This window comes from Thamnophis elegans, chromosome 3 (genome assembly GCF_009769535.1).
Source record: "Thamnophis elegans isolate rThaEle1 chromosome 3, rThaEle1.pri, whole genome shotgun sequence".
NCBI classification, from domain to species: domain Eukaryota; kingdom Metazoa; phylum Chordata; class Lepidosauria; order Squamata; family Colubridae; genus Thamnophis; species Thamnophis elegans.
The window spans coordinates 31,833,576-31,860,250 of NC_045543.1; the positions used below are offsets into that span (position 1 = coordinate 31,833,576).

General features: G+C 37.6%; 1 protein-coding gene across 1 annotated transcript in view; it reads left to right on the forward strand.

The window, feature by feature from the left end:
- Positions 1-8,926: 8,926 nt before the first annotated feature.
- CD2AP (CD2 associated protein) overlaps positions 8,927-26,675 on the forward strand; it is an 81,509-nt gene continuing 63,760 nt past the window's right edge. Inside the window, 1 exon segment of the mRNA XM_032213475.1 lies at positions 8,927-9,342. Within this exon segment, the coding sequence (XP_032069366.1) occupies positions 9,339-9,342 (4 nt within the window). The 5' untranslated portion in view covers positions 8,927-9,338.

A 26,675-nucleotide genomic window follows, 5' to 3' on the forward strand; every position in this document is an offset into this window, starting at 1 on the left:
TCAAATATTGCACAAAAAATTATGCAAATAATCCAGTCACTTTCTTTGTGGCTACATGTTATCAGCTGTAATAGCCAGAGTGTTTGTAGTAAAACAGTACCTGTTTTTGTTATCAGAAATTCATCTTTCAGCAAATCCACTCCTCCTTTTGAATGGATTTAAGGAAGCAGTGTTGGTTGATGTCAATATTAAAAGAGAGCAAGGAAGGTAGATACTTGGCATTCCTGAAGCATAATTACAGAGTAAGACTTTGCCTTCTCTTGTCTTCCTGTTGGGACAGCCACATTTTTCTCCCTTCTAATAAAAGATTTTATAATTACAGTTTGGGAATGTTTCACAGTAAACTCACAAACAATTTATTTTTAAAGTCTAGAAAAACATTTTCTAAATTGAAATGCCTTGCATCACAGAAGCGTCCGAATTTTATTCTATAGACCTGTCCTTGAATGTGCCTTTTGTTTGCACATGAAAGAATATCCAGCTGTTTTAAATAATTACATTTAAAATGAAAATATTCAAAAGAAAGCCTTATAAGAAAAATGACCTTTAATGAAGATTTATCACTTTAATTTTATTTAATTCAATTTAATTTAATTCAAGCTAATGAACACTTCTCATAGTTCCTGTAGGTTCTGTATAACTCAGTGGAATTCACTTCTAAGAATAATTATGCTAAACTTTCTGATCTTTGCTTTGCCCCTGTTTTCTGAGATTTATCTATAATTATTTCCCACAAACATTAACATTGATTTATTTACAGACTTTTTAAATCCCAAACATTTGATCAATATACAGGGCAGCTAACAAATAGTAATTTAATTACAGCTTAACTAAAAAAAATATAATCATCACTAGTTGAAAAAGAATAACAAAATTAGAATAACAATAAATGTGTCCAAAATCCAAGATCCATGACTTCCATGGAACTGAAATTTGGCAAATTTTATAAAACATTTTATGACATCAAATTATCATAAAGTAGTGAATCACATAATTCAGAATGTGATATTTCCTGTGCTGATTTCTGACTGTGCTATAGTTTTTCAACACAAATATATCCCAGTTTTTCCTGTGAAGCAGTACAGAAGGCATGAGGAATCTGATAAAGAAATACCTCTGAAAGGATGACTCAAGGGGTCACAGATTGTCTACACGAGTTACTACGTTTCAGGAGAAAGTTGATGGGAAGCTCTAGTTTTAAAAAATGACATCAGGCAAATGAACATTTGCCTGATCTGTGACTGTTGAGCAATTGTCTCATGGCACCATAACTGCTGCACTAAGTAATGCGCCAGGATTTCCTTTTCTTTCATTTTTGTGACTAGAATTCTCTAAATGTGGAGCATCTCTTAAGATAAGAAGAGTGCAGTGTTATCAGATTTCACAGAAAGAATTACAGTGTCTCCCACAATACCAGGATTCCTCAACTTACGACCAGTTTCTTAACACCATTTGAAATTATGGTGCATCTGTCCCCCAAAAGCTACTTATGAGCCAGTACCGAAGGTACAACCAGTGCAACACATCCGTGATTGTTGGCTGTTATGAATGAAAGAAGAGACACTACAGTGCCATCTATCTCACCCCCATTTCCCCCTACTAGGTTCCAATAGGCTTTTCCCTGTCACAGAGCCCATTTTCTCCCACACCAGGCTCACACCAGGTATGGGCCATCAGGACCCATACCTTCTTCACCTTTTTTTTTGAAAAGTTTTTATTTTTAGACAAACATAAACAAACGAAACAAAAAACATAAAACCATCTTCCATTACAAACAGTGTGTCAATTGGTTACAAGGTTTCTGTGCATCCCTTCCATAGTCATCACTTACAATTCATATAAAATCACATATTATCAAATCATATATATGTGTGTGTGTGTGTGTGTGTGTGTGTTGTATTTGTGCTGATAAATAAATAAAGGGAGACTAGTATAGATCTATTTCAAGCTATTTAGCTCTCATCAGCTAGCCATACCCTTACTGGGATTCGAACCTGTGTAAGGGTATGGCTAGCTGATGAGAGCTAAATAGCTTGAAATAGATCTATACTAGTCTCCCTTTATTTATTTATCAGCACAAATACAACACAAAATGTAACAAAGGCAACAGTAAAAATATTGGGTTTCTGTCTGGATGGTCTCTTGTGACGAGCCGATGGACAGAGAATGGAAGTAGTGAACTTCCTCCCATATTTGGGCATACCGAGGGTTGTATCTCTCTCTCTCTCTCTCTCTCTCTCTCTCTCCCTCTCTCTCTCTCTCCCCCTCCCTATCTATCTATCTATCTATCTCTATCTCTATCTCTATCTCTATCTCTATCTCTATCTCTATCTCTATCTCTATCTCTATCTCTATCTCTATCTCTATCTCTATCTCTATCTCTATATCTATCTGTCTGTCTGTCTGTCTGTCTGTCTGTCTGTCTGTCTGTCTGTCTATCTATCTATCTATATGTTGCATTTGTGCTGATAAATAAATAAATATACATACATACATACTATCACCCTTATTCTTCATTTTCCACAAGCCTTCATTTACACTATAGCAGTTCATTACAACAAATATCAAATATCTCCAATAGTAAAATATTTTTATGTTATATTTATATCATTCACTTGTTCTTATATTTACAACATTCTCTGGTAGCTTTCATTTCCATATTTTTTATCTAACCACAGATAAAATAAATCCCATATCCTATAAAATTGTTTATCTTCTTGTTCTCTAATTTTAAATGTCAATTTACTCATCTCAGCATATTCCATTATTTTATGAATTATTTTCCTCCTGCATTGGTATTTTCTCATTTCTCCAATTTTTAGCAAATACAATTCTAGCTGCTTTTTGCACATTTACAATCAAATATTTCAGTTCTCTATTGTATGTTTCCAGTATGATTCCCAATAAAAAAATCTCTGATTTAAAGTCTATGTGTTTTTATATCATTTTCTCCAACCAAGTATGGATTTTAGTCCAATATCTTTTAGCTTCTATGCAAGTCCACCACATATGGTAATATGAGCCCGGTATCTGATGACATTTCCAACACTTTTCCAATTTGTTCTTGAACATTCTTGCTATTCTCGTCGGGGATAAATGCCACCTATAAAACATCTTATACAAATTTTCTTTATATGCTGTTGACATTGTCATTTTATAATTTTGAGACCACAATTTCTCCCAGTTCTCTAATTCAATCCCATGTCCAAAGTTTTCCCCCCAAGCTATCATAGGTTCTTTAACTTGTTCTTCTAGCTTAACCTCTAATAAGTATCCATATAGTTTTTTAATTACCTTTTCATCAGTACTTGTCAAAATTTTGTCTAATTCAGTCATTTTATCATGGAAGCCTTCCGCTTTATCATATCTAGACTGTATTTGCACATATGAAAACCAGTTCATCTTTGTTCCTTCCTGTTTCAACTCTTGCATAGATTTAAGTTCACCTTCTGCATTCAATATTTCACCATGTCTAGCTGTTTGTTCCTTTTTATATATTATTGAATATGAAAATGCTTCAATAGTTGATAACCAGACTGGATTTTTAAAGTAATGTTGCCTTTTAATTTTCTCCCAATTTAATAGCAAAGCCTCCCATATATAATGTCTTCTGAAATACCCCTGCGTTTTAGTTCCCTTGTACCATAAGAAAGCGTGCCATCCCAACAACAAATCATGTCCTTCTACAGTCAATAATCTACAATTTTTTAATGTTATCCACTCCTTGACCCACATTAAGCTTGTTGCCTGATAGTATAATTCCCAGTTAGGCAGACCAAATCCTCCTCTTATTCTAGCATCTTGTAACAATTTTAATTTTATTCTTGCTTTCTTTGCCTACCAAATATATTTCAACACTATTTTATTTAAGTCGTCAAAGTAATTTTTCCCTAATCTGATTGAAATTGTCTGGAACATATATAAAATTCTGGGCAATATATTCATTTCAATTGTGGATATTCTCCCTATCATTGATAATTGTAAATTTTCCCATTTGTCAAGTTTGTCGCAATCTGTTTATGTTTATGGTAGTTGTTCTCTTTGAGTGCACTGCATCTTGTGGTTAAATATAACCCCAAATATTTAACCTTATTCGTGACTTGAATCTCCAAGGCTTCCGTCAATTCTTCCTTTTGTCTTGATGCTATATTCTTTGTCAAAATCTTCGTTTTATCTTTGTTTATTTTCAAACCTGCTACTTTTCCATATTCCTCTATTTTTTCTATCAATTTAGGTGCAGTTTCTAATGAATCTTCTAATGAATCCTCTAATGAAGACCAGGTCATCTGCAAATGCTTGCAATTTGTATTCTTCCTTTTAAATTTTCATTCCTTATATGTCTTTTTCTTCTCTAATATTTCTGTTTAAAACTTCTAATGTTAAGATGAATAACAAAGGGGATAGTACCTTCTTCACCTTTTGAAGAGCGGGCCTGCACTAGGCCGCCCAGGGTCTCCCCCATACAAAGCATCCCTTGTTCCACTTAATGGCCCACACATTCGTTCAAGGGCCACATCAGGGAGAGCAGAGAGTAGAGATAGTAAAGCTAGGCCAACTTGTTTAACAGCTGTCATGACACATGACCATAATAGTCAGACTTCATTATGGTCATATGATAAGAATTATCTGTATGGCTTGGCTGGTAATTATTCTAATGAGATGATTTGCCATTTAGTTATCTAGCCAGGTGATATGGGACAAGCAATGTTTATTTAATATACCTTTCTAACCTGCTCTCTCATACAAGAGTCGGCAGCACCATCCTACAAAAGACTACCCTATCTCCCTGGATGCTGCCAGGCATCTCTACTGCCCCGGGTACAGAGATAAATGACCACTGGTCAAAACTTACTAAAAGTTTGTGTTTACAACTGCTAGTGGTCATCTGTACCTATTGAATTAAGTTTGGGTTGAGATTAATCACAAAACAAAAAATGGTGAGTAATGGAGTTTAAAGTGGAATAGACATTGCACCAGTGGTGGGTTGCAGGTGGTACGCCCCGGTACGGGCGTACCAGAGCCATCCCGGAGCACCAGATACCGTTCCAGTACGGTGCTCCAGAGGGCCCGCCCGCCCGAGTCCTTACCTGTGTTTAAAGGCTTCTGCGCTTCTGGGCAGGCGCATGGCGCATACAGCACCTGCGCGATGCTCCGTGGAGCAGCTGGAGCATCACAGAGTGTTGTGGAGGCGCTATGACGCATGTGTGTGTTGCACTGTGCTGCACGCATCTATGAGGACGCCACCAGCCCCATTCCAACCATACTGTTTGGAATGGGATTTGCAACCCACCACTGCATTGCACAATCCCATTCTCTTGGCAGAAGAGATTTTAATCCAGTGGCATGAACAGATGTTATGGCTAGAGACCTCTTCTCTTTCAGTAGATGACCAGGATGTCTTCTGTTTTTCGCATTTCACAACATGTACTCAACTTGCCTTCTTGATGGTTGAACTGTTGATTGGTCTCCTCTGCTCAATCTATCTGGATAAATTTCACATTCTGGGACAGACAACCCCGTAACTCCTTAAGCATCAAAATCCTGTCAGCTAGCCTCACCTAGTTTGGCCTGTGTAGTAAGATGGTTTACTGGGGTGTGGCCACAGGTGAGAGCTAAGCACCAGATGGGGACCAAAGGTGATGAAGCAATGCTAAAAAGAAGATAGCAGGCCCACTCCACCAGAGGCACTACCTTTCCATGGACACACCATACATTCCAATATTCTATGAAACTGTTATAAATAATGTACTCCCAAAATATCAAATGTAGTATAAGAAAGTCCCAGATTTATAATGTATAATTAAATGTTTAGCCATGAGGATTTTTCTCCCAGAAAAGTCTTCAGAGTATTCATCCATCCATCCACATATGTACAATAGATATTTTTAAAATCCAATGAGCATGTTTTTAAAATATGTACAATACAGTAATGAGAGAAGTATTAATAATATAAAACCAAGGGCCAACAAATTAAGCTAATTAATTAAGAATAACCTATAACATGGATCTGTAAAGGTTCCCAGAGAAAGGGGGTTTCACAGCACAATTGATGTTTCCAATGGCCAAGGAGATGTTTGACAGTGGCAGGATGACAGACAAAGCTGGGCACGTTCTACTATTTCCTCTGTACCTGAGCTCCAACATTTTCATTTAGCTTGAAAAGTGAGCAAGGAAGAGATTGGCTGAGCAAGAGAAGCTTAGGGATTTGCAAAAACCAGTTTGTTATCTATACATTTTGGAAAAATAAATGGTTCTTAATTTTTATTTAATAGGCATAAAAACACGCCTTATTCAGTTGGTTTGGGGAGCCCACAGAAAAGGCTAGGACTGCCCTAGAACTAGTGAAACTGGTTTTTTGCAGCCTTTATCTGCTAATCAAGTCATGGTTTGATTTACTGATTGTTTTTCTTTGGGTGTATCATGCTGGGCATGGCTCTTCTGCCAGCCTCATGATGAAATGGTTGTTTTTCCTTCACTGAAAGAGCTAGTCATTTATGTAATTGAATTTTTAGAATAGAATTCTTTATTGGCCAAGTGTGATTGGACACACAAGGAATTTGTCTTTGGTGCATATGCTATCAGTGTACACAAGAATAAAATACATTCATTAAGAATAAAAGATACAACACTCAGTGATAATCAGGGTTGCTAGAGGCCCCACAAATTGCTTTGCACCTGCCTCTTCATGACCACCTGAAGATTGTGAAGAGAAACATCTGAAGAACAGTGAGCAATGGCAAAACCTACTGTTTCTCTGCTTATTCCTTGAGATGCATGGGGGGGAGCAATTTTATAGTTGTGAATATAGGTAGGATGGGCAGAAAAGGCCAAGAAAGTGAATTAGTGATGAAGTGACCATTTCTTCCCTCTCTCTTCCCTCCCAACAATTCTCTTGATCCTATGCAAATTGGAGAGTTCAACATTGGGGGGAAGGGTGCAATGACTAAGCTCATTTGTGCACATTTAAATATCTAAATAATTGTCAGTTTAACTGTAGAGAGAAATAGTGGGGTCAGTGATGCTCATCAAACAAGGTGAGGATTAGAACAAAGACACTTTTTGCTAATTAAAAGAAAGTAACTTTGCTAAAGGCACTCCAGGGACTAATCTGGAATTTTGGTTTAACCTCCATTATTTCTATACACTGCATATTTAGCCAGTGCCATGGTTTATGCACTATGCTAAAGATGATTTATTGATAGGATTTTCACACTAAACTCTAAATCATGGTTTACAATCCAAAATGACTCACAAAATATCTCTTTATGGTGTGAACCAGGATTCTGCATGTAATATATGATATTGGGGCATAAAGCAGTTAAATTTCATATTTTGAAAACTTACAAGAAAACTTACCGATCTCTCACTTTCATCCAAATAAATATTATATGCAAATCAAACTTTTATTAGAGCCATGGTGTTGCAGTAGTCAGAATGCAGTACTGCAGGCTAACTCACTGCTCATTCCAGAAGTTCAATTCTGAACGGTTCAAGGTTGACTTGGCCTTCCATCTTTCCTGTTGGTAAGATGAGAACCCAGATTGTTGGGGGCATTAAGCTGATTCTGTGAAACACTTAGGGCTCTAAAGCACTATGAAGCTGCATATAAGTCTTATTGCTATTGCTATTAAGTGAAAATATGAGTGACATCAGATCTTCTTCAGCTTGTTTCTTTGCAAAGAAGTCACTGAAATTTGATGGCATTTCTGTAATATAAACTATGTATGCAAATCATATACCTATACAGGCTGAGCACAAGGATTGGATTTTAACATTCTAGTGGTTTCTGGTTCTGTATCTCCTTTTTTTAGTCATTAACCTCATAAGATTTGCTGTAAAGGCAGCTCACTGTCTGCTTTCAGTCTCAGTTCCTCTATAGGTTGTTTTTAAAATTACAGAAAAGGCTGGCCTAATGCTTGGTTCCATACGTTTTCATTTGGGGCAAACGAGAGGGAGTCACAGCCCCAGGACATTTTGACCCCTCCAGCAAAAGGCTTCCTTGTATTCAATTTAGAAAAAGTGCCTGGATTGGCACATGCATTTCAGTTCAACACCTAAGCATTAGGATGAATTTCTTTATTCTTGTTAGGAAATAAAGGGTTTTTGAATAGAACATCTGGTGTATAGTATGTGCTTTCTTCTTAAATGGCTGGTTGTCACTTCCTGCTCTATGCCTGCTCCTGCCTTACTTTGCGTAATGATAGGCCCTACCTACTCTTCTTGTTAAGTCTTAAAATAGATGGCCTCGGAAAAATCACAAACTGAAGAATGACAGAGTAGGCAGGGACCCCGTTATTTATATGCCTGCCCAAAACAGTAACTTCCTGTATCTATCAATCCACAATAAAAGAACTCATAAGAGGGTTAATCCATTTTGTCTACTAAGCAAGCTTTAGTGCTGTTTTCTAAGCAAACAGGAAAGAGTTTGACGATAGGTTGGAGTTTTAGTTCCAACCAGACCACCTTGGTTTTCAAAGAGACACTTCTTTCCCACCTCGGGCTACATCTTCCTTTTAACAGGAGAGGCTCCAGACTGTCTCTAGAATCTTTGCCCTGCAAATGATGTTACATCCCTTAGCCCTCATCCTCCCATGCAGGCGAGCCTATCTCATAAAACCCCTATGGGGGCTCTACCCCGTTTCCCATGCTGACGTTTCACTGGAGGATGTCTGTAGCAGCCTCTCAAAACAGACTCCTTTTGCCAGGCAGGGCTACGCTTTCCAAAGTTATGTTGAAGTTAATGTGCTGAAAGGCTGGGTACAAAATTAGGTTCAGCGGCGAATGGCCCTTGCACGTGCACTTCCTCCTCTTGCTCTCCATTTAATACCGAACGGACTCCCGTGGAAAGGCCGGGACGCATCAAGCGCGCCAAGAACGGCCTCCTGTCCCTCCTCGCGGAGGCGGCACGGACTCACGGGCGGGAGGAGCAGCCGGCACAGCCCGCACCTGGCAACCGCAGGCAGCTGGCAGCGCTGCCCGGCGCTACGGGAGGGACAGGGAAGCGAGTCCGCCGAGGTCTCGCGGGATTTGTCGACCCCAGCCCGGCCCCCATTCCCGTATCTGGCGGGCGGGACGCAAGGAAGAGGAAGCACGAGCAGACCCCAAACAGACCGCCAGCCAGCGCTGCGGACGGCGCAGATTTGGCGGGCTGCTGTTGCTGCCGCCGCCGCTGCCACCACGGAGCGAGCCCGACTCCTCCTGCCCGAGTCGCGCCGTGCGAGTGCCGATGGGGAGCTGCCAAGTCCGGCCTGAGCTTGGCGGCTGCTAGAGCGCGAGGCCCGGGAGGCTGAGGAAGGAGCGGCGACGGCGGGGTTGCAGCCCAGCCGGGCTCGCACAGCATGGGTAAGGCGGGAGAGGAGGGAGCCTTCGCTGCATTACTCCGATGGAATGACCTTTAATTTCTGGCGTCTGGGGCGGAGGCCGCCTCGTTTCCTCCTGGGAGCGGAGAACAAACGCCCCGCAAAGCGGTTCGCCCCTCCGTTCCTCCACCTCCGCAGCTCTTGCTCAGGACTGACCGGGGAGGGGGGTGGCGACGACTCACTACAGGAACCGTAAAATATTACCCTGGTCTCCCCCCCCCCCCCCGCGTTGAGCATTCTTGGCTGGTTTCGCCCTCTTCCCCCAAGCCAGACCCAAATAGGATGGGGAAAGTGGCCTTTTTTGCGGTTCACCCCTCCTCCAGCATCAAAGGTTTCCACTAGTCCCTGAGCTCTAACGCTGGCGGAGTCGCATATTTTCTCATCCTGGAAGACTCCAGAGTATCAATTAGTCATAATTACGCGAACAGGTAGGATGCGGGACAGGAAGTTTGAATGGGCTTCCTCCCAAATTAAGGCTAGAAAACTGTGCTTGACTTCCTGGTTCTTCTAAACTTTTTCCTATATTTAGAAAGTTTGTAGGAACTTTTATATCCTACTGACTGCTATTGATTTTACTTACATTGGAAAGTGATGGGGAAGGAAACTCTCATTTACTCAGGTGAGCATGCTTTAATATTATGGCCTGGTTTTTGTTTTAGGTGAAGCATGTTTGGACTAGTGAAAATCTGTTGCTGTTTTGCAAGGCACGATGGTTTAGAGTCTCTAGATTTTTGTTGGATTACAGTTCAGACATTATGTACCTTTGCCTTACTTCTGTGCTGCACAGATCAGTGTTAATGATAAGTTGTGTGCCTGAGTATATTAAAAGACTGAAATGCTTTTATGTATTGGTTTTTTTTGTATCTGTTTCTTTAAAATAAAGTGAAAGAGGATTGCTAAAATATTTCTGCAAGTCATATACAGCCTGAAATATGTGCTTCTCCAAAAACACTGTATAATCTAATTTATCCAGTGTGACTATTCCTGAGTATATGGTGTGTTGATTGTGAAAATAAATCTATTGCCAGAAATATAGCATCTGCCCTCTCCATATTGAGGAATATACACTGTGTAAGTTGCTAAGTAATGCATACATTTCAAAATTGATAAAAACAAAAAGGATACACAATTGATACAAGAATATTAGATCTCTGGGAAGATCTGCAACAGACCAGATGGATTTGTAACTTTATTTTTATTTGTGGGAAATAAAATTATATGTAGATATTTTTTTCTGATGAAGAATGAAAGATACAATACATTTAAAGGAGAATCTGGATATTTTTTGAAAACAAAGTACTTGATTTATTGCTATATAACAAAAACCTTCAGTGTTATAATTGGAGGAAGTGGCAGTGGCTGCTAAAACCTAAATCCTGTTTTGGTTGTTAATTAGCAATTGCTTCAGGTCTACTTTAAAAGTTGTTTTCTCTGGAAAAATTGTGTAATGTTGCTTGATAATATTTCCTGAAGGGTTTTTTTTTTACCAGTTAGGAATGACATATGGTTGGCTATGGACTTTACTTTAAACGTGACTGTTTATAAATTGATATTGGTGAAGCAAAACCTAAAATTTTTATGATAAATGCTATAGATATTTGTTTAGTGCAACAGTAGTAGTATTAAATGCGTAAATGCTTCATAGTTACATGCTGTTTCTTGAAGTTTTTTCTTTGCATGCGAATGTACTCTTCTTTGTTTAATAATGCATACACATATTTTAGCTAATTTCTCTTATATTCAGTATATTTATTCACAATTTATTGTATGTATTGTTTGCAAAGACAGCCGTTCCAATCCAAAAGTATTCATATGTAGGGCTGCCTAATGTTACAATGCATTTATGGCTAAGATACTTGGTTCAGCCAGATCCTCCATTGTGATCATTCTTGTAGAATGTCCTGTATAATTAGACGGAGTTGAATATATACAGTATGCTTCAGTACACCGAAAGGAAAACATTCTGTAAATACATACTGATGTGGAAGTGCTTTCAAAATGCACTTAAGCTTGTTTGGTCTCAAAATTAACTTATCCTGCCTTATTTGAAATTGAGTAACACCTGGCTCTTACACTTTCTTCAGTATCTTAAATAGGATCATTATTTTGATAGAACACAAAATGAAAAACACTATTCATTTTACATAATATCTTGAAAGCCCTCCTGCTTACTCGTAGTGGCATGAATTGATGAATTTGATAAGAAAGATATCAGTACACTTAAACATAAAAGTTGAGGGAACAACAAGGTAAATCCTTTACCCTCCATGGCAAAGACTAGGGTAGATGGTTTGGGATAGTGGTGACCTATTTTTCTTTCAAGGTATTAAGTATATTTATGTTTTACAATTATTTTAAGGAAGGAAGATGTGTTCACTGTAAGGTTACTTTATGTCATGGATCTTATCCAAAGCCACTCCTACAAAATTAACCCTAGTAGAATACATGTCTACTATTTTCATGAATTTTAACTGGAACCTTTCAGATGGCCATTCAACTCACTCTTTTCCAATGCTAGAACCAGGGTGGATAAAAACTGATGATTAAAAAAATAAAAAAATGAATTTTTAAAAATTTAAATCAGATTTATTTTTATTTTTATCAAATTTATTTTAATAAAATGCTTTTGGAGTAAAAATCTATCTAAAGATAATTTTCTATTTAAGATACATTAATAATTTAATTTATTCAGCATGAAATGGAGCTTAGTTATGTAGCATGAGGCTGTATATTCTGCAATATTGGGATTTTGGTGAGTTCACAACAGGTCAGAGAAGGAGCTGCTGTGGGACAGAGATGACTGTTGCTCTTTAAAAAATATAATTTAAATCGAGTTGATTTAAATCAAGCCTTTTAACTAGTGATTTAAATTGACTTGATTTAAATCAAATCCATCCTTGCTAGAAACTCCTTAATGTTCATCAAATAATGATAAATTCCAGTCTACTGAATTCAACCTACTACTTAAGCCTGTCTAAATCTTTCTCTCTTCTCCCAGTTTTGAGTTTAGGGGTATTTTAAGAGCATGTTAATTTTTTTAGAGTTTTTACTAATTCAAACCTCTAAATGTATGCTAAGTAATGCTGATTTTTACTTTTTATAAAATCATTGAAATTTGATAAATGGGTTTCTGTGGGAAACTTTCAGTTAGAAAGGAAATTGGTCCCCCATTGTTCCAAATGGTTTTTGCCCACTTTCACACTCCACTGCTACCACAATGAAGGGGTTGACTAGTGATTTTCTGAAGAAAAAGTTCCTCTCCTTTATTTACCTGTATGTCCTCCAGATTCCTGGAAATTCCAAACTTTAATTAGAAGACATAGGGAACAATAGTAGTCCTATATTTTTCATATTTAAAAGGCATCAAACCCTGTTTTATTTCTATCAGAAGGGTGGACTACAGTATTTTACTATTGTAAATGACCCAGTAGTATCTCCCCTGTGGGGATGTGGATTGGCAATCCTGTCATGAGAGTATGGCTAGCAGACTACATTATCAGTGCTAATAACTATCTTATTTATTAACATGTATACCAAAGTTCAGTCATATATGTATATATTAAATCAGTGTTTTTCAACCTTGGCAACTTGAAGATGTCCGGACTTCAACTCCCAGAATTCCCCAGCCAGCATTCTCTGGCTGGGGAATTCTGGGAGTTGACGTCCGAACATCTTCAAGTTACCAAGGTTGAGAAACACTGTATTAAATATAAGATACAGTGATCGTGAAATAGAAGTTTAGAACACAAGGAGACAAAACACTGGATTTGCCAAATAGGTTAACTTCCTCTGAAAATGTCAAAAGGGGAGCCTGAAGAAAGGTATCCAGGAGAATGTTCGACAACTGTGGTATCACCAGTGTTTAGACTTGTTTTTTGCTATCTTCACAGAGAATGTCAGATTGGGTTTCTGATCTCAAAAATACAGACTAGTACATATAGGCATCGGCTTAATAGGACATTATAGACAGTCCCAATTCAGTGTAGGCCACAAATAGGCTAACTGCAGATTCCTGAACTATCTTTACAATTAGTTTCATTTATCATCATTAGCATTGAACAATTCCAGTGCTCAATTATGAATAATCATCAGAATTATTTCTGGGAATTTTTTTTAATCTAGCAAGTTCTGCAACCATGGTTATACTTTACAATGTTATAAAGTTCTGGTGATAGATAATTATTTAATTTTAATGAATTTTTGTCCCTAATCTTTCAGGTTTTCATGAAACCTTAGTATTCCATAGAACACTGTTTGAAAAAAATGCGTAAGGTCATGCCAGTTTCAGATTTCAGAGATGCGTTTATATTAGATAACATCGGTCACCCATTTAATGTTCATTGGCAGTGAAACTTGAAACTTAACATTATTATATTCAAATACAGCGTACAACAATGCAATTAAAAAAAACCTTCACATAGTAAGAAGCGGGAAGTGTACAAAACCAAGCACAATTATAGCCAAAATTCCCATAATAAATACTAAAAACCAGAAAAATAAAAATATGTACTAGTTGGGATATAAAATCCATATTGCTACTGTGCAGTTATTTTCCTTCTCCATCTGAGCAATATTTGGTGTTTGGCCTAAGTAGGATCCAGTTTCCACTGCCTGGATCAAGAGGATGAACAACATTGCAGCTCAGAAACAGCAAAAGGGTCAGAAGTAGAGTAAGAACTTCAGTATTTGGCTAATAATGGCTAATAATCCGATGTCAGGATTTTTCCTATAGTCTAAGCTTGTTGAAATCTTGTCATACACTTCCCTGCCATCTTATAGTTCAGAGGAATGTTCGTAAAACTTTTTAAAAAAACATTTCTTCCCTATGTACATTCATTTCCTGCTTTTCCTGTTTCTGTGCATGTTTTTTATCTACTATTCTCCCATGTCTCTATCAGGGTAAAGCTCCCCTTTTAAGCTACCAAGTTAAGCATTCAGTTATGTGGTGTCTTCATCAGGAAACACAAAATAGAATAATATAAATTAGTAATAGTGAAAATAAGAATAGAGATGCCAGAATTTTAGAGCCTTATTTTAAATATTCTCATTCAAAGTTTTGAAGATTTTAATGTTTTTAAAAACATAAATAGTATCACAAAAGTAGTATCAGAAACTACCCTTGATATTTATTTAGTTTCTGAAGTTTGTAGAGAGTTGATCTAAAACAAGATCTTTAGGCATTACTGCCTTTGCAATAATATTAACTGGCTTCCAAAAAAAACATTAGCATGTACTTAATAATTGTATTTTGTGGGGAGAAAATTAGTATAAAAATGAATGGGTTCATTGATTTCAGTTGGAAAACAAGAAAGAGGAAAGTGTGATTTCGATTTGGCCATTTTTAGTATTAAATCAGGCTTTATCTGGGAAATATCCAAATGGAAAATGATTGACTTGAAACCAGAACCTTTGTTAGCTTTATTAGAAAATCAGGAAAAAAGAGCACTATTTCTGTTCCTATTCTTCTTGCATGCTTAGATTTTGGTTATATAGAGGAATGAAAATTCCATAAATTGGATGTAAATAAAGTTCTGGACAATATGCTTCTGGAAATATTAATATGGGCTGTGTTGGTCTTAGTCCTTGATACGTTCAAACAAATAGGTTAGGTTTAAATTATCCAGGAATTACTACCACAATTATTCCTTCTCTTTATGTGATATAGTATAAAATAGATGACATTTTTGTTCAGGTGTGGATGAGGATTTTACTTTAGGACCACTGATGGATGATAATGATACAATTTTCTGTGTTTATGAAAAATATCTTTTGTTGCAACCCAGTGATAATACTCTACTGTATTTTAACGTTGAATTGTAGTAGTTCAATTTTGACCAGTGACGTTTTCAACTTTAGAAACATCTAAGTGATCACTTCTTGATATAAAAAAGAGCAGATTTTATATTTGTTGTTATTATTTATAGTTGTACGTTGCCCAAAATGGTTTTTTGACTGACTGACTGACTGACTGACAGACAGACAGACAATATACATTAATTTGATAAATTTTAAAGAATGGAATAGGAAGCAGGAAATGCCATTTATTTTAAACGGTAGGAAACTCTTAATAGCTTAACAAAAATTTCAGCAGATCTTAGGGCCATCATATTTATATAAAAGAGGAATGAGTAAATCATGTCTTTGGAGATGCAATGAGAATAATTCTTTATTAAAACATAAATTTTTGCTTTGTTCTAAGGATATAGTGTGTGAAAACGTCCTGCATACTTTACAGTTTACTGTTTATGGTTTACAGTTTATGACATTTTTTGGATAGGCCATTGATTTTATGATATTTTATGCTAACTGCTATGCAAATATTGTTATATTTAAATAAATACTGGTGTTTTTAAGTGAAAAGCATAAGCTTTTTGCAATTTGGTGCTGTTTGGATGGGGATTGTGGATTTTCTTGCATGCTTACAATGTCTATAAAAACAGATTAACTGATGCATACCCAGTGGCAATTACTAAGGCCGATGCTAGTGTTTTGTTAACATTTTTATTGTTTGTGTCCCTGAAAAGGACTGTTTAGGTAACCAAACATGGTTACTAATATGAAATTGGCCAGCCCTTATTGCTTACCATTAGGCAGCATCACTTCGGCATAGACTGTATAAGCCTTTGCACGTGATCTTTGGTGACAATGTGGTGCCAGGCTGCAATAATGCATTCAATCAGGTCCTGCTTGGTCTTCGGATGCTTCTTGCTTATTTCGTAACCAATCTTGGCCCACAAGTTCTCAATTGGGTTCAAATCTGGGCTCTGAGCTGACCAATTCAGGAGTCAAACACTATGCTTTTCATCCACTGCGGGATGGACTTGCTCGATGACAAGGAGCGTTGTCATCCTGGAAGTAAAAGTCCTTCCCTACAAGTTGCTGAGCTGAAGGAAGCATGGTCTTTTCCATGACTCCAACATAGTGCTTGGAATCCATGATTCCCTGGACGATTTGTATTCGATCATACCAGAAGCAGCGATACAGCTCCAGATCATCACATGCAATGGATGCTTCACAGATAGATTCAGGCAGTATGGCCTAAATTCTTCAGCTGGAGATCTTCTGACATACTTATTGCACTGGTTCCCAATCAAGTAGAAATTGCTCTCATCACTGAAGATGACCTTGGCCCACTGTTCGTTGGTCCACTTGGCATACTTCTTGGCCCATGCACGTCAACGAGAGCGGTGAGCATCTGTGAGCAAAGGTTTACTTCGAGCCCTGCAGCCTTTGAGCCCTCTGGCAATCAGTCTGCGACGCACTGTGCTGGTGCACACTTTTACATCACATGTTTCACCCCAAATTCTTGTAATCTGAGATGAGGTGAGCTTCCTGTCAGCCATCGAAATGTATTGCAGAGCCTAATCTTGCCGTTTTGTTGACTTTCTTAGTCTTTCAGAGTGGAGTCTGTCATCAACTGAACCAGTTATTTGGTATTTTTCAACCACTCTGTTCACTGTGGTGCGATGGCATTTCACTCTCTTGGCTATTTCTGTACAGGAGTAACCCTCTTCATGAAGCACAAGGATGCGATGCCACTGCTCAGTACTGGTGAAAGCAAAGGCCTTCATCCTTTCCCGCAAGCAGAGCTAAATTAAATTTCTCGATGCTTTTCATGCCTATTTACAGTCGGAGAGTATGACAACATTGATTGGCTCATAGATTTAGCCTCTGTGCATTTTGATTGGTCAGCCAAAGCTCGCTGCTGATTGGCTACTTTCGATCCTAACATTCTCGAAAATTCAAGTTGTGTTTGTTTTAGTATATAAACTCACTCAAAACCTTAAAAGACTGGTTATATTAATAAAAAATATGCATCCCAATCCGACTACAGAAATTTTCATCAAAGTACTAATTTTGTATGGTTTCTATGAGTGAAAAATTGATTAAACGTGTAAATATAGCTTAAAACTGAAAGTGTGCAGGACTTTTTCACACAGCTGATGTTGACGGTTAAATACGTAGAGATGTCCAGACTTTTTTTAACTATGTACTTATTACATGGAAATTAATGACTGGACAATGGAAATGGATTCTATGTTCTCTTCTTATTGTTAAGAAACTAGTCCTTCAAAATAGAAAAATGTATGGCTTCAGTTACTGAATAAATAGAATACAACATGTTACTTGCCATTACTGCAAGGGTCTAAAATATAAACTCCTGGATAGTATCTGTAGCATTCCAACATTAAATATATGAACATTAACTTTTTTAATGGCAAAAATCTCAGATGTTTATAGTTTCATATATAAGGATGAAGAAATCACAATATTTTCATATTCTTTCACAAGATCTTATGCTATTTCAGGCATTTTATCATTTTTTGGATACCTAAGAGGAGTGATCTATGCACTGAAATCCTGCTAGATTCTGTGGTATTTGAAACATTGCATGTACATTTTCAAGCTCAACTTTGCATCCCCAAAGGGTAGAATATTAAGTTGTCACATAAATTTTATACCCAAGCAGAATAAATCATATACGGTCTTGTCTGTAGTCAATTGATTGACCATTGTTTCAAACTATAAACTACATCTCCTTTTTCAGTATACTGCTGGATTTTATATATTACTAAATGTAGTCATCTCTTTGTCAGGCCTGCAGTCATATTCCTTTTCAGATCTTTGGCCTGTCACACACTCTATTATTTTACTATGTTGTTTCATTAGTGTAGTAATTGGGAGGGGTAATAGTAAGGAGTAGAATCTGTTTTCAAAATAAAAAAAATTCCTTCCTAGAAATCAAGGTCATTCTTTGTCTCTACACCTCTGCACTTGACTGGAACCAGATGGGTGGAAATGCCAGCGTGGCAGAGGAAGATTGGACCATGTGATGGATTTGTGGGTGTGGGGACAAGATCATGAACTTTCAACTGGGTGGAAACCCAGAAAACTTTCAGATTTGGGTTTCCACAGATGTACCAACATATCTGTCTTATTAAATTGGAACTTTGATGAAAGTTATGTCTTGAGCTCTGATTTAATTCTGGATGATATTTGGAACACCGACACTCTTATTTATAATAAGTATTGATGTTTTTGTACAGTGATAAATCTTAAAAATAAAAAAAAAGTTTGAACTGTTTTTTACTTGGGGGGGGGGGGTTATTACTTTACTCCAGGAAAACTAAGTACAGTTTTGTTCCCTGGATGTAGCAAAAATCATTTCCTTGTTGTCCTAGTATTGATAATTGGATCCATGTCTTAATTCTTTTTCTGGAGAAATCTGACATGCTAAATTGTAGGTAAGGTCTTGAAAAATTGGTGATAATTTTGCTTATAATGAATGCTGCTGTCATTCTAAGCAGGACCAGCCTTCCTGGCCAAACATAGCCAAATTGTGTTGTTGTCTGCCTGGGTGCTACAAATGTTTAATATGTTTAAGTAGCAATGAGTCTGGAATAATTTTGGGAGTAGTAGGGTAAGCACATGCCACCCTCGAGTGTTACTTGGCTATCTTAGGATGCATATTTCAGGCTATTAATAATTTCAACAAGCAAATTATATACTTCAATTTATGTTGTGGAAATTTACTAGCTGATTCACAATTAAATAAACATATCAGCCTTAGGATACACATTAGAAGTATAAAAGGCTCACATATTATCTAGAGAGCAGTTCACACAGGGAACAGTGGAAATTGCTTCTGAGTAAATACAAATACTATGCATTACAGTATTAACAGTAATTTTGGAATAGGGTGGAGTGCAGTTTGAAAAAAAGAGATTGCCAGGCACTTTGTCAAGCCAGTTTCTTGGGCAATATTATTTCATATAATCTCAAAGGTGGCACTAACTGTTACGACAGAAATACCTTCACATTGTTGTATTACTGCCCATGAGAAAATAATCACTTCAATTAATGTAATTGGGAGGAATTTCCTTGCATCAAACTTTTATTTGTATACTTTTCTCTCTTTCAAGGATCATGGATTTGTTCTGGTTCTTGGTTTTAAATTATTATTAATGGTATCACTTCACATCTGTACCCATGCTGTTGCTTCCTACCCATGATTTCCAGACTTTGACTTAATCTAGATTGTTCCAATGGCATAATTTTATGAAAAAATCATATTCAGTGTAATGGGACTTTAGCTCTATGAGATGGCTTTTCTACTAGATAATTCAAGTGAGTTTTATTTTGACATTTTACAAAATAGTATAACATAGTGCATATTAATTAAGTAAGAACACTTGAATACCAGTATTCCAGTGCATATTAATTAATATACCAGTGCATATTAATTAAGTAAGAACACTTGAATGCCAGTATTTAGATGCTTGACCATCTTTATGCCTTTAACCAGATGTTGACTACTTTAGCATTAGTGCTCTGTGTTACCATTCATGTTTTAGCAATAAACTTCGGTTGCTTTTTTAAAATTGCATTTCTGTCTTTTAAGTATGAAAAATCCATATTTATATAAAATTCCTGGAATCTTCCCTTTTTCCTTTTTAAGATTGCTTATTACTTGAACAGGAAACAGTGGCCTATGCAGTAAATGTTTATGGCCTTTTTTGTGGTAGAAAAATGGCAGATGCTCAAAGACAACTAAAATTAACTCTTTTGCTTATTGACTTCTATAGGCAGGATAGTTTTAAGGCTATGATTTGGAACAGAACTACCTGCCGATGATAACTTTTGTTTTACTGCTGTACAAAGTTTATCTATAGAATTCAGTAGTGAAGTCTCATGTATATATGATAGAGTTGTAGTTTGCTTTCTTCCTGGCCTTTCTCTGTAAGCACAGGGTTGGGCTCTAAACTTGCACAGGGCAATATTTTGAAACCTTTTCCTACTGGCAAAAGTTATGTCAATAAGCCCACACCAGTGCTGTGGCTTTTTTCATTTCCTAAGACTTATATGCAATATACCTCATAACTAATATTTATATATAGGTTTCTGTGCACTGATAGATTTTGAGCACATTCAAAAAAGCAGTACTAAAAAGACGGAGATCAGGGGCTAGAATAGATAACTTTAGGATCATTTGGAGGTGTTACAGCACAGGAGTTAATACTAAAAGATATTTTGTGATGTGATATTCAGCACCAGTATCATATAAAGGAAGCAATCATAGCATATCTTTCAGAACCTTTCCAACATTCAGAATACGGTTTTTAAAATAATACGGCAAATCAGTGACATGTGGTGAGCTTCATGGCCGGTGAGGCAAGCGTGAAAGCCCCGGCGCTGCGTCTGTCATAGAGCGGGAGCGGGACCCACTCTATGGCGGACAGCGCCGGGACATTAAAGTCCTGCCGCCGGGGCCCTGCCTCCACTTTAAAGCCATGCCTCAGCCGCCCGAGCAGCCTGGCTTCGCCGCCCGCCCACAACCTCCAGGCAGAGAGAAAGAGAAAGAAAAAGTGCAGCTCTTCTTTCCGTCCCTCCCTCACCCCACCCCACCCCCTTCCCAAAGACTGCAACTTTGCCCCTCGCACCACACAAAAACTTTCCTGTTCCAGATCTGGCCAAAACACCCCTCGCCCCTCCCCACTTGGTTGGAGAGCCAAGGAGAATTTGGAGAGACCCGCTCCAAAGTTTTCTAACGGGGAGTCTTTGGAAGATTTTTAAAGCAGAATTGGCGACCCTCGGGACTCTTCACCGAATGGGGAGCCACCAAACTGGCTTCTTCTGCCCATTGCTGCGCCTCATCCAAGGGCCATTAATAAACAGTCCATCTTCCACGCCTCGTCTTTTCTCTCCTGTCAAAAGTTGAGGAAGGGGGGGAACAGCAGCGGGATCCCGGGATGCACGAGAAAAGCAGGCTGAGGGAGAGCAGTCGTTGGGCTGCAGCCATACCTTTAGAGTGAGAAAGCCGGGGTTATTCTGGAAGGCTTCCCAAGAGCGGTCCCAGTCTGAGCTCCCGTAGAACCCTTTGAACAAGGGGCCATCTGGGGTCTTGGCTTAAGGTCCCGTCTTCATCCGCGCACCCGGCCTCCCTGCCTGCTTGCTGGCACCCGCCGTCTCGGTTTTGGCTCGGCTGTTCAGGAAGTGCTTGATGGGGCTCGCTCACTCCCTTGAAGTTTGGCTTGCGAGCGGCAGCTTACCTCCTGCTCGAGGGCGGCTCAGTTAAAGCCCGCAGAAAGGTCCTTGCGCCCTGTCAGAGGACAAGACGCACTTTCTTTCCTGTCCAAAGGTTGTTGCTTCACTTGGCCCTGAAGGCACTTTAAAAATAAAAAAATAAAATAAAAAAATGAAAAATAAAAAATAAAAATAAATGTGCCAGCCCACGCACCAGCAGAGGCGGGTAAAACACACACACACACGCACACACACACACACACAATAAAAACAAATTACAATTACTTACATTACAAATAATATTGAATTCCTCCCCCCTGCCCCCTCCCTCTGACCCACATACCTTCCAGCTGCGTCAAAAATGCAAGAATACAACATGTTAGCCAGGGCCAGGCAGGCTAGGATAGTTGCTGCTAGAGTCACCACGTGGATGACTCTGCTTAAATGTTTTTAAAAAGCCTCTAAACAAAATGCCCTCTGCAGGAAGAGGCGAGAGAATCACATGCCTCATTTGCATAAGGAATTTTTCGCTTTTTAACCCTTGCTTAACTCTTAAAAGGCGAAAAATTCCTTATGCAAAGGACGCCCATAGTTCTCTCACCTCCCCCTACAGTTACCACTAAGCAGACTCAGAGTCACTGTGACTTGGAGTCTGGCAGCAACTACCTTGACCTTTTTAATTATTTAAAAAATTCTTTCCTTTTCCTCATGAGACTGGTGAGGCCCCGCCTCCCCTGCCTCCAGTGACTGCACGTCCCTGTGGCAAATTCCTTCTAGATATATTATAACGCAGTGAAAGCTATTACAATAGTACACCTTTTTCTCAGTTAAAAAAAGTTTCCTAGAGCAATTCATAAACTTCAGAAATAAGATGGATAGAAAAAGATAGGTTTTATACAATAATTTACCTTTAACAGATTTCCATAAAGGTTGGAATGTGCACAAATTATTAAGAACCAATGCTTTTTTCCCCCTTGCATGACTTCTTCAATAGCAGATAGTGGAGAGAGAGGCTTGATTTTTCAAGTATTTGTTAATACAATGGGAAGGATTTTAGCAGGGATTAGCAAGCTTTTCAAGCAGGAGCCTTTAATAATTTTGAAATAACCCAAAATACTTTGTTTAAAATACTATTTTTTAAAACATTATTTTAGACAAAGAACTAATTTGGCTGAAATCTTAGAAGTAGTCACACCACAGAAACATTGCAAAATTTTGGCATTAAAAAATCTGTTTTCAAAAATTAGGTCAATGATTACTAGTGCCATCTAGTGATATTTCTAGCGAAATGTTTATGGCTTACAAAACTTGTTCATAGTGTTTGTAAATATAGCTAGTATTGGTTTGTTGATAAACTTGAAGCAATTGAAATATAGTGATTGTTAGTGATGTCCAACACAAAAGAGAACATTTGAACTTTTTCCACTGACAAAAGAATCTTGGAAAGAAAGTTGAGAGAAAATATACAATTAAATTATTATTTAAATTGATGTCGTCTGTTGTACATGAGAAATATTTTTTTTCCTATTCCTATGTTTATCTTAATTTAACAAGAAATAGCTTTCTCTGGATATTTGCAGAATAATGCTATTAATTTAGAACTTAATTATCAAGCAATAAAATCCATGCTGTTTTCAGAGATGCATCCCTTAATACGTAAAAGAATCTCAGGTTCCAGCTTGGCCCAAAGAGTTTAGGCCTGTGATATAAGTTCTTGAAGGGAATTGCCACACAATTTTAGTTTGGCATATTCACAATGAAAAAAGCTGATTTGTATTAAAGATTCAATTGGTGAAAATAACAAGTTTAACTAGGTCTCCCCCAATACTATAATCAGGGATCTACAAGTTATAATTCAATTTGATAGCGAAGTGTTCAGCAAATCATGGGATTTTGGAATCCCATGATGATTATGCTACAGTGTTATATGTATTTATCAAATTGAAAACTCTGTAATTAAATTATTATGATAAATCAGGATTTTAGATATTTTTCTTTCATTTTCAGTCCATTTCACTATACAAGTAGTCCTCAACTTACCACCACTATTGAGCCCAAAATTTATGTTGCCAAGTAAGACTTTTTTAAAGTGAGTTTTTTGCCCCATTTTACGACCTTTCTTGCCAAAGTTGTTAGTAACATGGTTGTTAAGTGAATCTGGCTTCCCTGTTGACTTTACCTGTCACATGATCTACTGCAACTGGCATAAACTTGAGTTTATGAAAAATGGTCATGAATCATTTTTTCAAGTGCCACTGTAACTTTGAACTGTCATTAAATGAACTGTTGTAGGTTGAGGACTACCTGTGCTATATACAGCTGGTTCTCGGCTTACTAATCACAGTAGAAACCAGCAATTCCTCTATGCCAGGGGTAGTCAACCTTTTTATACGTACTGCCCACTTTTGTATTTCTGTTAGTAGTAAAATTTTCTAACCGCCCACCGGTTGCACAGTAATGGTGATTTTATGAAAACCTAATGAAAATATTTTTAAATAATGCTATGAATTTTTTTAAAAAGTCAATTAAATTTTTTTAAAAAAGGAAAGTGCTTCAGTGTCAGACAAAACCCCTACCGCCCACCATGAAAGCTGGAACACCCACTAGTGGGCGGTAGGGACCAGGTTGACTACCAGTGCTCTAGGCAATGCAGCCATAAGTAAAAATCACCTGAGCACCCTGATGTGTTCCATCAGTTCCAGCTGCTGTCATGAAGCAAATTGCCCATGGTGTTAAGAATTAAACAATGTGACTAAAACTTCCTGTCAATTTCCCTATTGATGATGATTGTTGGAAGCAGGGTGCGAAGGATACAGTAGCCAATCACTTAATATTTATAATTGTATATGCGCACTGGTTGTTCAGTGACTAAATTGCAGTGATGTGACCACAAGGATGCTTGCAATAACTGCAACTTCGAGGAAAGGTTGTAAGTCTTCCTTTTCAATGCCAGCATAACTTCAAACAGTTCCTGTCTATATTCTAACTATAAAAGATTGGTTCTTTTGTTACTGTGAATTATTTCTGATTTTGATTCTTCTAATAGTGCAATGCTATGCATACATACCAAGGAGGAAATTTCACTCAATTCAGTGATTAGCTTCAATCTACGAGGAACGTTAAATTTGTTCAGCTATTTGAAATAGGAATTTTAAATTTTAGATTGGAATGTAGATACTGTTGTAGAGGATTTTTGCTGGTGTGTATCTGTGAGTCCTTGTTGGCTCATGGCAACTGCCTTGAGAAGTCCCTGCAGTTTTCTTGGCAAGATTTTTGAAAGTAGTTTGCCATTGCCTCTTTCCTAGGGATGAAAGAGAGAGTGACTGGACCTGATGTCACTTTGATGGTTTTTTTGCCTAAGATGAGACCTGAACCGATGGTCTCCGGGTTTTTAGTTTGATGCCTTAACTACAACAAAGGTGCTTTTTTCATAGACTCCAACTACAACACCAAATTGGCTCTGTTTAAACTGTTTATAATTCATCCTTTAGAGCGGTGTTTCTCAACCTTGTCAACTTGAAGGTGTCTGGACTTCAACTCTCAGAATTCCCCAGCCAGCGAATGCTGGCTGGGGAATTCTGGGAGTTGAAGTCCAGACATCTTCAAGTTGACAAGGTTGAGAAACATTGCTTTAGAGTATCCAGATAATTGAGGAAAGTAATCAAACATTGCTGAATTGTTTTCCTAACCTCTTGTTTCTGATATGTAAACAGTATGAATTTAGTCATTTTGAATGTTAAAATTGAAATTGGATTTATTTATTTAGTATATTTATAGGGACGCCCACCTCACATAACATGATTTTGATTTTCCTTTCAAAGTTGCCAGGCCAGGATATATTATTAAGAAAGTCAAGATCGGCCTTTTATTTCTTCCTTCTTGGGGTTGTCCTTATAAAATTATTTATACTATACATTCTCTTGTAAAGGGATTGGTTTGGTCAGTTTGAACTTGAGTTATTCTGTTATAAATGTAATGAATACGCTCAAAGAAGCTTTAATGAGTTATCACTTCATTCATTCTTCATATCAGGAGGGCCTGCCTACACTGTAAACATGGTGATTGATGTTTTTTCACTCAAAAATAACAAGATTAGATGCTCTTTAATACAAGTGTTTTATGATGAAGCATCTTAGAAAAGTGTGTTGGGTTTTGGCAATGGCTATCTTGATAAACAAATGATAAAAAGATGAAAAGCCAATATTTTCTTTTAAATATATACCTTTCCCTAAAATTAAAATTTCTTAAAATAGATGACAGAAAATGTCCCCTTTTTAGTATATTCAGTAAAAAAATCCAGTGAATAGTTGGGGTTGTTGATGACTATATAAGAAAATTCCACTGTCAGTCTATAGCTCTTCCAAGAATATTTGTGTCCAAAAAACTATTTATCGTGTTTCCCTTCTTTTACTCCCAACAACATTGACAACCATAGTCATTTTTTCCAATCCATCTTTTTTTCTCACCACTTTGTAAAATTATATGGATTTCTGCTCATCACTTCAATGGAACAGTCAGCCATGGTCAAGGAAGGAATGATGGTTCCACCAAATCTATCAGAGTTCTATATCCTTTCTCTCATTTTTTCTCAGTGCTACTGTTTACAGATGTACATTAGCCCAGGTAAACCATTACATTAATTATCCTGAACTTCGTTGTTATTGAAGTATCCTTTCAAGGAAAGAGAAGTATCTCTGTATCCAGTGGTGGGTTTCAATTTTTTTTTAGAACCTTCTGTAGGTGTGGCCTGTTTTGTGGGAGTGGCTTGGCAATCATGTGACTGGGTGGGTGTGGTTTGGTCATATGACTGGGTGGGAGTGGCTTGGTGGGTCTTGTGACCGGGTGGGAGTGGCCAACTTGCAAAATGTGGTGAAACTCACTTAACAACGCTCTTGCTTAACAACCAAAATGTTGGCTCAGAAACTCTGGCATTTGAAGCACGCAAGACTTAAAGCTGTCAAGTTACAAGACCCTTGCACCCCTAACCCTTTAGAAAAAAAACCCAGGGGTGTGTAAACTTGACAGCTTTAAGACTTGTGGACTTCAACTCCCAGAATTCCTACATACATACATACATACATGCATGCATGCATGCATATACATATACGTATATGTATATATGCAATTTTTATGACTCACCAGCATCTGCATCTATAGATAAAAGTATGCCAATAAAATGTACATTCATTTCACTGCCTCCCATCTATGATCCAGCTAGAAGTATTCATCCATCTATGATTTTTTCCACATTTAAAATGACCTTCATTTTGACAATATTCATATTACATTTAG